This window comes from Onychostruthus taczanowskii, unplaced genomic scaffold (assembly GCF_017590055.1).
Source record: "Onychostruthus taczanowskii isolate IOZ18803 unplaced genomic scaffold, ASM1759005v1 scaffold4, whole genome shotgun sequence".
Lineage (NCBI taxonomy): Eukaryota > Metazoa > Chordata > Aves > Passeriformes > Passeridae > Onychostruthus > Onychostruthus taczanowskii.
Genome location: NW_024501459.1, coordinates 19,881,263 through 19,896,654, shown reverse-complemented (window position 1 = coordinate 19,896,654; position 15,392 = coordinate 19,881,263). Strand labels below are relative to the sequence as shown.

Sequence of the window (15,392 nt, the reverse complement as noted above, 5' to 3'; positions counted from 1 at the left end):
GAGAGGTAAAAGTGAACAGAAGCTGATACCTTTTCTCACAGAAGTGCTGAGACACCATCACTGGAGTTCCAGGCTACTTCACCCCTAACTTACTCTAATTTTACTAGAAATCCAGTGTATTTAATTATTGCACATCAATCCATCCATTAACATAAAATTTAAAAGTAATTTAAAATTAATGAAATATGGAGGAAAAATACTTGGATTTGACATATGTGGTATTTCCAAGACTGCCTGGAATTGCAATCACAGTGAGAAGGGTATGACATAGTAACTACATATTTACTTGTTTGACCATGATGCTGCCAAGAGACACACTGTCCTTTTGGAAAATGTCATCCATTTCACAACTTTCCCAAAAATACACTTTATTATGCTTTTGTGAACACCCTAGCATACAAACACAAGCATCAAAAATACAAGAAAACTAAGAGTCACATACTGCCAAGTCTCTTAATCACAGGCTTCTTCTCCCAGCATTAGAAAAAAATTAATACTGCTCTGCTTGGCATACCACTGTATTATTTTAAATAAGTAGAAGGGCTCAAAGACAGTATCCCTTCATTTCCCAAACTCCAAGAGAAAATGGAGGAGTTATTTCCAGAGCATGTACTCAATGACTATTAAGTGAAGCCTATTCATTTTGGTCAAGTCATCATAGGTCCTGCACCACACCTAATGAACACACTGCCTTCTTCTGATGCATCTTACATTACCTGAAGGAGAGGATTAAAAATAATTATGGGAAAAAAAAACCAGCCTTAAAAATCTTATTAAAACAACTCTAATTTCCTTGGTTTGTTCCTCCTCCATTGGACGATGTCTCCTCATGCAATAAGTCAGTCTTACAGTTTCAGATTCTGCTTGTATTTTAAAGCAAAAAAAAAAAAAATCTCAAGAATTTGGACAGTAGGGACATGTGGGGTCTCTGCTGCACAAGCAGGGACTTGGCACACCCCAGCCATCCTCCTGCACAGGTTAAAGAGTTCCCCAGGACAGTCTGGATGCATCACCCAGTCTTCTGCTGATGGGGAATTTGCTACTGGGGAGCCTTGTGCTCCAGATCTTCTATGAGCAAAAATATGAGGTACCAAACTTGTTTGTCAGATTTTCATGCTCTCTCCCTATTGAGCAGTTTCTCCACTTCAAAATGAATGTCTTCCAAGAGTCTCTGCAGAGCACAGGTTTCATTCAAGTTAGGTGACTGAGCAAAGATAAAAGGATAAACTAGGTGCTTTGAAACAGCTGAGCAGCTGAAACCCAGAAAACACCAAGTTCATGCTCTGCCAATAACTTAACTCTCATCCCTTCTCTTTGCCCTGACTGGATTATCAGTGCTGCTCAGTGCATACTGTAAACTCTGGAAACATTTCATGTAATTGACCATAAATGAAGTAACACAGATGTGCTTTTCTGTAAGCTGGAGGCTCTTTGGCCAAGGGGAGGTGGGTTTTCAGTCACACTGGCAGTGCAGAGGACCAGGGGGCTGCATGGAGGGAGCAAGGAAGGGACAAACTGCAGCTGGAGGCTGTCCAGCTTCCCTCTTGTTACAGCCAGCTATTAAAATATACTCAGCGAAACTCCTAGTGCACTTTTTCAGACCTGTGTGAGTCAAGTTTGACTCAAGATGATTTTCTCAGAGTCCTTTACTCCTTCTTCTTGCCTTTCCTAACCCGAGAGGGGATGTGGCAGTTGGATATAACAGCTAAAGCTATGCAGTGCAGTTGAATAGAACAGCTAGAGCTATGCAGCGCAGCTCAGCAATTACAAGATTATTCTTTGCTTTACCCCCTGCAATTTTTAAGTCTCTTACTCCTGCTGTCTCTACAGATTCAGGCTTCCCAGTTCAATCTCCCTTCTTCTCATGCAGACCCTTTCTCAGGTGCCACAGAAAGGGCTCCTCCACCTCAAAGGAAACCACAGCTTACAGCCCTCTGACTGCTCTCAGAATAAGCCTCTGGCAGGCCAAACACCAATTCTTTCTGAAGGAGTGAATATTAAGAAGAAGCTTTGTACCAGATGATTATTCCCAAAACTTTACTCCAAGGCCCACAATAAAGCCCAGGACCAACATATTCTAATAGTCTCACTTATCCTATTCTTTCACATACAATCCTTCCCTACACAGGTCTGCCCTTCATTACTGGAAATAAACTGCACCCAAACCTCAGCAAGGTATTTTTGTGGATTTTTTTTCCCTGTGGCTAAGACACCCACAGGAGTTTTTCTTTAAAATAAAACAAACTGGTATTATTCAAAGGGAGGTAAAAAAAGAGCTCAGAGAGAACTCTCCTAGCCAGCTCCTCAAACAAGGCTTCTCCTGTACAGCACATCAAGGCTATTTCAAGAAGCACCTCCCATTTTTCACCCCTGAGTACGTCAAAGTGTGTCAGCTTAAGAAGCCAAAGAAAGAAATGGTTACTTAAGGGCAAGTGCAAATACCTTGAAGGGGTGGGAGGGAGACAGGGTTGGGTTAAGAGGTTGCTCACCACAGGGTATGGAGAGGTGTGCATCCACACAGCAGTTGCTGAGCCACAGATAATCCCAGCCCTCCCTGTGCCAGGCTCAGCATCTCCAGAGAGAGCAGAAGCACCCGGGGAGAAACCAGTTCCCTCCCTGCACTGCAGGCCTTGAGTATGGTCATTAGCTCACACGCACGTTCGCACTCTTGGGGTAGCAACACTCAACATTTTCCCCTCTGGTATCCATGGAGAGAGATTAGCACTCCTATATTTCATTAGCCAGGAGTGCTAAGTAATCCACCAACTTGTGGAAAGAGTAAAAACACTGAGGTTAATGCATTTGGTGAGGCTCTGTTGAATGGTTGGGGTATTTTGTTTCAGTATAGCATAAGGAAAGCAGCTGTCACCTTGATTATAGTGCCCTCGGTAATCTGACACTTCAGCTAGTCCCAACTTCAGACGGCTCCCCCTCCATCTGAGCAAACACAGTTTCTGATCACTTAAACAGACAAATGGCCATTTGCACAAAATAAGTTTTGAAGTGAGGCTGTAGATCAGAGGAGGAGCAATTTGCACCCATCATTCCCATCCTTCCTCAGTCAGCAGGGAGAACACAGAAGTCTTCCAAGAAAATCCAAAGAACAGAGAGAAATGCCAAGCTGCAACATTTGGCTCCACACACTCACTTTCCAAAAAGTAAAGGGGATGAGGGATGCAGTGCTCAAATGATCCATGTCTGTTTAAACGCTTGGTTTGCTGCTCCAGTGCCGTCAAATGGACACTGCTGATGAGTCAAAGATGGAATTAGCATCCCTGATACATCAACTCTTTTCCAGCCCAAACCAGTCACCTCCAGGCTTCTCCTTTAATTAAGGTCTGGCCAAGACATGTCAGCAGTCCAGCATCCCCTTCCTGCCAACAGCTCTGCCAATACTTTGGTCACTCACAAGCAACTCCTCCCCACTCCCTCTTTTCATTGCTGCGAGCTGAGTGAGCAGAAGGATTCCTGAGAGTGGGCAAAGGCCCAGAGCCGGCCCAGATTTTCATCTACCTTTTCTTCTGCTCTTGGATCTTGTACTTGCAACATGAGACTGAAGAGCAGGGCCAATGCTAACAGTTACCTTTTGTGCCTGATAGCACAAAAGCAGCAGGAGGGAAAGAAAAAAATCAGTCTAATGAGGTTGGATGCACGAGAGATTGCAAAGAAAAAGGGCAAATAAATAACTTAAGGTATAAATTACAATTAAGTGCACTACAGTTACCATGTACTGTGCAGTATTGTTCAGAAATATCATCGGCACAAGTTAAAACACCCCACGCTGAACAAAAAGCAGCGTTTCTGGTAGGAAACAGTTAGTCTTACACCACCACTGTGGTGATAATAACATGAGAAATTGTACAAGTGACAGGTCAGACAGAATTTAAAAGCCTTCAGTTTGTGTTGCTCTGTTAGTTTTTATCTTCTGACAGAAACAGTCTAAACCAATAACACAGAGCACTGCCCATCCCTGCAGTACATTCTATTTTGCCGCTGTTGAAAAATAAACTTGTTTTCTTCCCATTTTATTTTGAAGACAAAAGTCCATTAAGACATGTCTTACATCTGTCTTGATTTATTCAGAGGAAAGTCAAAGCACTTATACTTTATGCTTTAACTGATAAATTGACATACCTACATGGACAATGCCTTATAATTTTATTATTTCCCTTGAAAAGAAAGCAAACTTTTTTTATAAGCTGTTTTACATTTTAGAGGTTTTCACTAAAATAGAAGTTCAGCATAATACAAAGCCTTTACTCACAGGTACAGAGCCAGCACTGAACTTCAATTAATCACAAAAAATAAAAAATTAATCTAGCAAATAAAAAGAAGTCTTAAGGAAAGCTAACTGACAACTGCAAAACATTGGAGGACATGTCTCTGATAAACTGAGTGTCTTTTCTGTTAAGCTGAGCACTATATTTACCACCTGGCCTGCAAGGGCTGCTTTTATTCAAAAGCTCCACAGTAAAATATATGCACATGTAGAGGATGAAGACTTTATCACTGAAACCTTCTGCAAGAAATTAGGGGAATGAGAAAGACTCACACACTTCTGCAGCAAAATTAGGTCAGGACGCCTTTGAACGGCTCCATTTGAAGGCCGTGCCAGACTTCAGATCAAATACTTTTTAGTGCATTAGACCCAACGGCTTAAGAGATGAACTTCTATACTGCTGATAATTATTACTGGTATTATGCATTGCTGCTTCCCTCTCCACCTGTGGATAATTATAAATAGCCTAGATTTTCCAGTCCCTGACATATGCCACTTGGTTAACAGCACTTCCAAAACCTATCCTTTATAACTACTGGTCACACGTTTCAAATATGACAACCACGTAACTCCACAGAGATTGCTAAATCATGACTTGCCCCACACAATGCTCTTATCTAAATGCTCCCTGAATATAGAGAGATGGCTAAATGGCATTAGCATCACAGTAATTAATGATGTGAAGCTGTAAGTGCCAAGCTGGTGATTCAAATGCAAACCTGCCTCTGCCCTCCTGTGCCTAGGTACAGCCCTGGACTGTGCAGCCAGGGAACATCATTGCCAATGGCTCCATCACCTCCTGATGGGGCTGGTGCCCTCCTCCATGCCAGCTCTTCCTCTTGATGGCCTTCAGGGCTATCTGCAAATACAACACAGTCCAGTAGCCAATCTGGGAGGGAAAAGGCCATGGAAATGTCCCCATATATATAAAGCACTTAATTATACACCTCTTCCCTGCTCAGCTTTACTGTTCACACTCTGAGGAATAGGCAGTAGAGCTCACCAGACCCATATCCAGTCATGTTTGTGTAAATTTTCATTTTAAAAAATCAATCTATAAATAACCTACAACAATGCCTAAACCTCAAAACTATTTCATCGCGTCATTCAGAATTTTAAGTCTTTGAAAATTCAGACTTTTCATCAGTTTTTTTAAGCTCTTAAAATTCACAGCTGAATTCACTCTAGCAAGCTTGGTCCTTGGGAGGGTTGTTAAGATAGACTAAAACATCCTACTCCAGTTTCCTACAGCTCTTTGTTTTGCTCTCCTGTTAGGTGACACTCCTAATTGTACAGCTGCTACAGCTAGCTGCCAGAGACTGCTCTAAGGAGGTTTTCCAATTAGATTAGCTGAATTGAATAATGAGAGAGAGATTAGCTTTTTCTGTGCATCTCTAGAAAAAATCTCTGGAGAAATCCCCAAAAATACTCTTGCTAATCCTCCCTTAGGACCCCTCATCTCTGATCACAAATACAGAAATGCCATGTGAGCAACTTTACTATGCGGGAACTGTGCCAGCTCTGACTGTCTGTACAGCAACACCTTCATGACAAGGGATCCTAGCTACTTTTTTTAAGAATGACAGTGTCTGCCAGAAGTTCTTCTCAGTCTTCATCAGGTTCCTCAAGTCAAATACATTTACCCATGTAAATCAGAGAAGGAAAGCCTCAGATGTTAAGTGAAAGAACAAGAAATGGCAAAGAAGAATCACAGAAACTCCTACCTGTACATTATAGAACCACCACATTTCTTTCTCTAAAGTAAGGGGATTTTTTGTCATAACCTAAAGCTTCCAAGTTCTTTCACTGCAGATAGAGAAGGTCAGAGGAAAAAACTCAAAAATTAAACACTGACTGGCACGTGAAGTCAGTAGCATCACAAAATATTCAGAAACCCAGAAGATTACTTTAACCCACAGACAACATTAATGGTTGTCAAAAAAAAGTATAAGAAAATTACATTACTATTAAGTTTATGCCACCAGGCAGAAGACCAACCAATTCAAGGTGTCCACCAGAGGAGAGCTACATCAAAATGCCAAGTCACCAGCTTTTGGTTAAATAGGAGAGATATGGTCAAACAACATTAGTGTAAGCACAAAACCCAAACCAGCCAAGAGCAGAATAAGCTTTTCAAGCTGTGAATTATTGTAAGAACAAAAACAAAATAAAAGAAAGGTAATTTCCCTTTTCTAATGCCCTACAGTTGCCAAACAGCCAAGAAGTGGCATTTTCATGGCAGCAGTACTGTTAAGAGTACTCTCCCAAATCATTTTGAATCAGATGCTCTTGTTACCAGGAGCTCAGAAGTTCCCTCCATCAGGGAGAGCCAACGGCATGGGCACACAACTGCTTCTCTACCGCAGCAGAAAAGCTGTTTATTACTGAGCCTGAGCCCCACCAAAGGCAGAGATCCCCCTTGCAGACACAGCCCTGCTCCTCCAACAGGGCATGGTTGGCTGGGCTAAACAGCACCAGAGAAAAACATCTGCAACAGGCAGTATGACTGGAGACATGAGCCAACTCAACTTCAAGGCCCTGCCTCCCCCTACATCTGCAGACTTCAAGGAGGTAAGTCTGTTTTTACCAGGTGGCCAGGGAGCCTACTTTCCTCACCCTCAAACACTGCACAGTCAGACCATCAAGCAATACTGAGATGTCAAAACATTATCCAAAAATTAATCATGAGTCTTCATTATTTAAGGCTGTGAAATAAGGTATCTCTTTATAGTCAGTAATCAGACTTGTTCTTCCAACACCTTCACAGCATTCCTCTGCACACCAACAGATGCTCTGTGCTGCAGGAAGGACCACAGCTCCTCCAGAAGAGCAAAACCATCTCATGGTTGGTCTCATTGGTCACTGCCAAACTCTCTGGAAATTCCTAGAAACATCTGTCATGCATCTTCCATACAGCAGACAGACGTGCCCACTGAAATATTTCGGTCAAAAGCCATAAAAAGGTAAATTCAATTGCAACACAGACAATTTCTGCTGAGCCAGGAGTCCATTCAGGTCACAGCAGCTCTGGTGGGACCTCCCAGCCTCATCACGTTGGGTACAGACCTATGCTAATCACTATTCCCAGTTTTTCTCCTTAGACCCAAATTTTTCCAACTCATTCACATTCTGCAGTTATGACCATGCCTGTCCCCTAACCAGGGCTTTGAGGGCAGAGAAAAGGCTGTGCTGGAGAATCAAACCAAAAGCACCAATGGGAGCTACTGAGGATTAAATCATATGTATGGGGGAAAATTTATGAAACTGCTGTATTACATTACAAGTGAAGAAACAAGAAAAAAACATGAAAAGAAAAGAACACCTTTTGTTTAAGGCTTTTTTTCCTGGTAAGTAAAGTCAGAGAGGCTGCTCCTTCTACACTAATTCAGGCCAAGAAAATTATTAATACAATTTTGAGAGAAACTTTGTTCTGTTTATTTAACTGGGAAGCATGTTCTCTGGGGCATTTCTTGTCCTGACACTTGAAAGACACACATGCAACAGAATAAAAAAATCAAAATATATGTAAAATAGAGCTCCATATACAATTAAGTTCTATATAAAACACATAAGCACACAAAAGTTTCAAAGACCTTTCAAGCTAGAACTGCAACAGCTGGAGAGAGGTCAGTGCTGAATGCTCTGTGGAAGACAGTCTCTGTGAACACATAATTTCAAAAGTACCCCAAGAGGTTTCATTTCATGACATTTTAGATATCATATTAAAAAAAAAAATACCAGCCTTTATGGAGGAGAAATATTCAAAGAGCACATGTCTGGGAAATCATAAACAGCTTCACCAAAGACAAGAATTCAGAATATACACATGATGCTTTAATAACTTTTCCTGTCCGTCTCCGGGACTAGCCATTTTTCTTGCTACACCATGGAGAAGGAGATTTGTGAGTTGCAGATGCTACATGTGCTTAAACTACCAATTATTCTAAAGCATTCATCTTCTAACTTCAGACGCTGCCCTCGGCAGTTCCTGAGAACTTTACACCTTCTCTCAATGACATTTACACAAACCTGTAACCAACACAACCAAATTCCACACACGCTGTTCATGGATGCTCCTTCTCCTTGCTGGACAAACACTTTCCTTTGTGCTGGCACTGCCACCACTGGCAAGTACGAAGTGCCTCTGAGCTCCCAAATGGGAGAAGATTCAGTCCACAGACAGGACAGATCTAAAGGTTTTGCAATCTGCCTTCCACAAAAATTGTCACACTCTTGCTTCTCAGCAGCATTATTTCATGCACATCCTTGATGTAGGAATTATACATTATTATAATTATTTATAGGACTAAGACATATCTATTTTTATTTATGCAATGTCACAAATTTATGTTCAACAGAAGCTCAATTTCTGGCCATCCCAAATATGGTGTGTTTCCATTGCTGTGAACTACCTTCACCTTTCTGCTTTGCTTCCCTTGCAGGTTTCATTTTGAACTATAAGAACACCACAAATGTCACACCTCAGTGACTGTGTATTATTAGAACATGGAACCGTACTTGAAAAGGATTTGAATGGAAAGGCTTTGTGGATGCTTTCACCTGGTAATCAGTTCAAGTGACATACTGATTCTGAGTCTCTGCATCCAGAGTGAGCATGAATAAACAGCCTGGAAAAGGAAGAATCTGTCTCCTGGACATTGCTCATCTCCGCAGCCTGCCATGTACACCATGCAGTCAAACCCATTTCTAGCCTTCCCCTGCAGACCCCAGTCCAAAAGGCAAACAGGACTCAGCTCTTAAAAGCCAAGATATCAAGCGGGTGGGGTTTGGCTGTGCCCTTCAGGTACTGTGTCCAGCCAGCTACTCCTGCAGATACTGAAGAATCAACACAGCTGGAATTAATATAGCTCAGCCCAGAGAAAGAGGAAAGCTTCTTCTACTTGTATAATTAATGGAAAGACATACGAGAAGAGATCCTGTCGAAGGTGAGAGAGGGAAGACCTGGTTAGGTTATTCATTCATGGGGCAGGAAGTATGATATCTTTTTTTGCTCTCTATTGAAACATCCTTAGTCTTGATGCTACAGTGGTCATGCACCCAACTGCTCCCTGGGAAGTACTCTGTCTCCCAGGCTACATTACTTTAGCAGCACTCTTTCCTACAGCTCTGTGAGAATCAGGCCTCTCAGTCCACACAGACAGTCACACTTCTGAAATACACTCCAAATAACAGGAATGGGTCACCACACACAGATCTCAAAGGTGACAAGTGACTTCCATTAGCGTGGAAGCACCTCTAGAGAAAATTATACATTATTATGGTTAATCAAACGGGAACAAAATATGTCTGACAACATAATATTTAAATACACACAATATATTCTGGTTGTTAATCACAATGCTGGCTTTCGAACATTTTGATTCTGTGCCTGTGTATACCACAGGGTATTTGACCTTCTCTAAGTCCCTTTGTCTCCTTACTATTAATAAAAGTACAATGTATTTATCTTCACCCCCACAACTCAAACACAGCCAAACAGGTTTTTATTTGAACTTCCCCAAATCAATTCACCTTGGGAACAAAACAATTTAGCTTAGAAGGGAGATTTCTGAAGAAGTTGTTTATATATAAACTAAAAATAATGATTTAAGATGGAGCAGACCAGCTCAGGCTTTAGTTAAGCACAGCTTATATATACTACATTCTAATAGCCTATCTATGGACAAGGCCAATTTCTGCAGATTCATCACCATCCTATTAGTCATTATTTCACTTTAAATGAAACTCCTGCTTGAGACATCAACAAAAATAATTTGCTCAGCGCAAATGTACTTGTTGCAAATGGCTGTTAAATGCTACATTTTCTCCCACTGCAATCAGTATTCCAGTACTTCTGAGGATTACACGTATTCTGTTTTTCTGCCTAAATATCTAGAATGCTTTTGAAAGCATCCCCCAGGACTGAGCTAATCAAGAAAACAACATACATATAGAGAACTGTCATTATTAGAGGGTCAAACACCAGTGCAGTCTGTACTCCAGAGCTTGCAAATTATACTTCAATGTGAGAGGAGAAATAATGTTCCCAAATCACTAAATAGTGTCATGTAACCTATGAATAAATTACTAGTCCTGAAAATATTACAGATAGCAATTTATTATCATCTTGTAAGCTTGAACTGAAGATAACCAAACAAGCTGTTCACAGAACAGCCTCCAGTAATTCTCTCATGCTTCCTACAACACCGACTGCAAAGTGACTTGAATGTGGACCAAATCACTTGCTTATGACTTGTGCATCCTCTCTCAAATGCAGCAGAACAGAGGGCATCTTTATAACTCAGATTCAAGTAGGGTCTTATATGAGGCCTCAAACAGCTTGCCAATCTCAAACACAACATTTATGTTAAAAATCATAGTCTGTCAAATCTATTCAGAAAACAAAAGAGCACTTCTCCATAACTAGACAAGAGCTCTTTGTTCAGCCATTGAGCCTTACTAAAGCCTGCAATTCTTTGCTATAAGCAAAATGTTTAAATTGCTCAATGGCAAAAGTCAGTTTGGTGAGAAAATGTAATTAATAAATGCCATCCATATGCCTCTGCTTGACATTTTATAAAGACAACTCGCCACAAAATGCAGTGCAAATGGAGAACTCTGCAAACGACTGGCTCCTCTGCAGGTTCTTCTCCAAGCTCAGGAAGCCCTGCCAAAATGCCACATTCCCCACCAAGGATGGCAGGCAGCTCTCCACCATCCACCCCACCCTCCCAGAGGCATTAGATCATGGCTGTGTGTTTGACATGGGACTTCTCATGCCTTGCACCTCTGCTAGTCAAGAAATTAGGTCTTTTTCTTGTCAGCCTGAGATTACACTTCATTTAGGCCTATGGAAACTTAGATCCACCAAATCTCCAAGCAAATTCGAGACTTACTCCACACTCTCCAAAGTCCACCATCTTTATTCCATTAGCTGCAGTAACTGTCTCAAACCTACCACAGAGGTGTTATCTGCCCAACAACCACAATCCCAGCACTCAACTTCAAACCCTAAGATATTTGTCCTGACTTGTTCCTGAAGATGATGCTCTCATCTACTTCTTTGATAAGGATCTAGGAAAAAATGCAGAGAAAACATCTCTGCACTTCAGGCTTCAATACTAAGTCAGTTCCAATGCAGACCTCAGGGCTAAGATATTAAAAAGAGGAACTTCAGTGTTTGATCTGGGGTCAAGACTCATCTGTTCTTTAATTTTTAAATGATAATCTAACCTGAGAGGGAAATCTATTTCCAGAAAGTGGCTCCTGAGAATATCCATCTAAGGGGTGGCTGTAATACCCAAGACTGGTGGCAAACCCCAGAGCACCTCAGAATTTCCTGTGCATGACAATGCAGGCAGCTGTTGGATGGCAGAACCCAGAAGTTCAGTCAGAGCAAGGGAAGCAAACATGACAGATTCCAGGTGTTGCCAAACCACAAACAGCAATGGATGAACATTTATTAATTCTACAGAGAGAAGAAAAAGTACATGTGAATTGGAAGTGGGTAGAATTAAATATAGACTGAAAAGACTTGCTCCCTTCTTTGGAACTTTTTTGACAAAGCAAATTTAACAGACATAGGAGAGACACACCACAGCATGTCAATCTAAATACCAGCTATCTCTTCAGCCCTTCTTTTCCTCTAATTACTATCTCTGAAGTCTAACTGACTTTTTCAAAAAAACATTCCTCCTCTCCAACACACTATCAATTTTCCAAATTCCAAAACCAAAGTAACCATTAGAAACAAATGTAGGGAAATTACAGCTTCATGGTTCTGAAATACTAAATACTTCTGAAAAATATACCAAATATCACCCTTGGATCATCTTTCAACGATTATATTTATGCTAACAACTCAGCACTCAGATGCTTACAACAAGAAACCGAAAGACCACTCGGGTGATGCCCCAATGCTCTGTTTCACTGAAAGTCCCAAATCCATCCCCAAACGCATGTACTGATGATGTGAAGCAGTCTCCAGACCCCAGAAGCTTCCTGGGGAGATGGGCTCAACCTTTTGTGAGGAGGGCAGCACCGTAACACTGCAGTATGCAGCACAACCTGCTAGCCAGCAAAGTTTCTCAATGTGCACTTGGGCATGCAGAGAGATGCGACTGTCACACAAGCTCTGGAAAACCATTCATCCCACTGCTGCAAACTAGAACGAAACAGAAAGGTTTATCAGCCTCTTCCGAATGCGAGCTGACAACTACAGCTGGATACTTGGCACTGCTCTCTGGTGCTATTAAAATGAGCAAAAGCTGGCTCCCAGCATCATCAGGACTAGGCTCAGGGGCTCAGCCTTTTAGAAGGTACATCAGGCCTCTCACTCACAAGAGGAAAAGTTTTCTTTCCAGCAGTTTCACATCACTGTCTTTCCCTCTCTTATAAGCAAACCCAGAAACTTTCAAGGTAGCTAGAAAGAACATTTTTTGCCATTCAGCCAGCCTGGGTGAATCCCCCATGAGCCCAGAGCCACATAGGTTACCAGAACCCACTGTAATGTGATGTCTCACTGCACACTGATGGCAGCAAAGCACTCTGCAAGCCCCAGCCGCAATCCACCAGCTTTGGTGTGGTAACACTTGCCACCATGTGCAGGCTGGCACTAACAGGTTTTGGGTCCCTCTCCCCCTCTCCATCACAGCTCTGTCCTGAAGCAGCTGCTCCCCCAGGGAAGCTGGCATGGCACAGCAGAGCACAGCTGCGGTGCGACAGTCACATCACGGCTCACAAAGCACGCATCCGGCACCGACAAACACTCCCGTCCTCCTTCCATGGCAGGTCTCACTTCCAGGGCATTCTTAACACAGTGCTAACATCTCCTTGGCCCACCCCAGTGAAAGTGTTGGTTGGTTATGCAGACCAAACACAGGGAACTCACTGCCTTAAGAAACAAAAATCTGCTGCAGCTTCCCACTCCTCTGCTCAAAAGACTCGTGGATGATTTACTTCATCAAAAACAAGATTTTTACCTTATGGTTTTGCCTAGATAATGATAATAAATAGTAGAATCTAAAACATGAAGAAATTTAGAGCTAAATCAATTTGACAGTGGTCTGGAAAGCTGGGAGGATTATTTAAGCATCCATACAGAATTCTTCTTATGACAAGGACAGACTTCTGCAGAGAACACAGATTTGGCATCTGTCTTTTCCCAGAGACTGGTCTACAAAATCCTGTCTTAAGGGACCATGAAGCTGCTGCCAGGCACAGTTAAAGAAAACGAAGGGAGGTGAAAGAAAAGGGAAAAGACCAACCTCCTTTTACTTTTTCAGCCCCTCCACAACTTTCTGGCAGCAGCAAGGGCGCTGCAGCAGAGCCAGGCAGGCTCCCCCCACCTCGCTCTCGCCCCTGCTCCCTGAACCACACCGCACTGGATATGCCCCAACAACCCACCTCACACTGCCACAGTGTGTTCATCCTAAGGCAAAAACCCATCAAACTTAATACTCTGCTAATTATTGTGGCAGTTTAATAGCTACTCCACCATCAGAGAACTTCGTACTAACAGCATTTCTATAAAATTAAAGGATATTGTAGCTCATTAGCCAAGGGTGTTTCTGCAGCACAGTTATACTTAGGGGAAACAAAGGTCAGTGTTCTACCCAACCCTTTTTTTATCAGTTTTTAAGAAAAGTGTTTTGCAATTGTACCCTTAGAAATCCCTAATGATGAGCCAGATTTTATGAAGGCTGTGACTTGGCTAATTTATACAACAGCTAGAGAACTTCAAAACTTAACCCAAGCTAGTGACGTTATTTAGTTCAGTGAAGCGGCTCATTTTAATTGGATTAAATTGTCATGTTTTTTTTATTTCATATTGGAACCCGAATTTATAATTTCCTAACATATTCCCAAACACTGCATTAGTGTCATTTGCATACCCCTTCCCTCAAGACAATCTCAGATCCACAGATGGAAAAGACCAAAACCCTTTGGCCGGTCCTCGCCAGCTCCTGCCACGAAAGGGTGGGAGGTTCGCCGGAGAGAGACTTTCCCAGAGGTACAAATCCCAGCAACAGAGCTAATTGCATTAAGCAGAGGGCCCGGTTAGCGAATACACTCGTGGTACGGAAAAAGTGTAAACAGCAGCATTATCCCGAGCACCTCGCGGCGAGCCCCTGGGGAAGGGCCGGCCGGGTGCGCAGCAGGCTCGGGCTCCGCGGAGCCGGGACCGGGGGCTGGCCGGGAGGCGCGCAAGGCGTTCTGTCTGAGGGGTCTGGGAAGTCCTGAGCCGCGCAGCCAGCGGTAGTTGCTGCCTTTTTTCTCTTTTTAGCCACGGGTCGTGAGGAATGGATTTTGCCAGGGACGCTCCCACCTCACCGCCCGCGAAGCCGGGGGAGGCGGCGATGTCCTCGGGCGGCCGCTCGGACACGGGGCGGCCCGGCGGCTCCCGGCGCTGCTCCGGGACGGCGCACAAGCCCCGCTCCCGGACCCGGCCCCGGCCCCGCGGCCGCCGGGCACCCGCCCCTCCTCCGGAGAGGCAGGGAGAGAGGCACCGGGGGGGCTCCGGGGCCGGCTGGCGGTTGGGTCGTCGCGGCAAACTTCGGCCGAGGTTCGCTGGAGGGCGGCAGGGTGCTCCGCTGCGGCAGAGTGGTCCTCTCGGCTTCGTGGGGGTGTTTGGGGTTTTGTTGGTTTGTGGGGGTTTGGTTTCTTTTTTTGGTGGTTTTTTTTTTTTTTTTGGGTGGGGGGTGTCTTTCTTTTCTTGGCGGGTGGAACGGAATGGTGCCTGCCGTTTGCAGTCCGCTCAACTATCAACAGATGCCCCCCCGAGCCAGCCCAGCGCCCCGCGGACGGCGATGCCACAGGGCGCCCCGCGCTCGGCTGGCAGAACCAAGACGGCCGCCCTCGCCCCGTCCCGTCCCGTCCCTTCCCGCGGGGCTGCCGCCGCGCCCTCCCCTCTGCCCCGGCACTCACCGGCTGCCCGGAGGCGCAGGCCACGAAGCTGACGGTGAGCGCCAGCCACACGCCCCGCATTATTCCCGCGGAGCCGGCGCGGCGGCCGCCGGGGGCCGGGTACAAAGGAGAAACCGGGGGCCGGCGGCGCTCGGCAGCGCCCGAGGGGCGCGGGGCAGGGCCGGTGGCGCCCCGGATCCGGCCCGCC

At 44.1% G+C, this 15,392-nt stretch overlaps 1 protein-coding gene across 1 annotated transcript in view; it reads right to left on the bottom strand.

Moving 5' to 3' along the window:
• Positions 1 to 15,386, bottom strand: part of SDC2 (syndecan 2) — a 60,224-nt gene extending 44,838 nt beyond the window's left edge. The window contains exon 1 of the mRNA XM_041412663.1: positions 15,206 to 15,386. Within this exon, the coding sequence (XP_041268597.1) occupies positions 15,206 to 15,265 (60 nt within the window). The 5' untranslated portion in view covers positions 15,266 to 15,386. The remainder of the gene's footprint in view (positions 1 to 15,205) is intronic.
• Between the last annotated feature and the right edge of the window lie 6 nt (positions 15,387 to 15,392).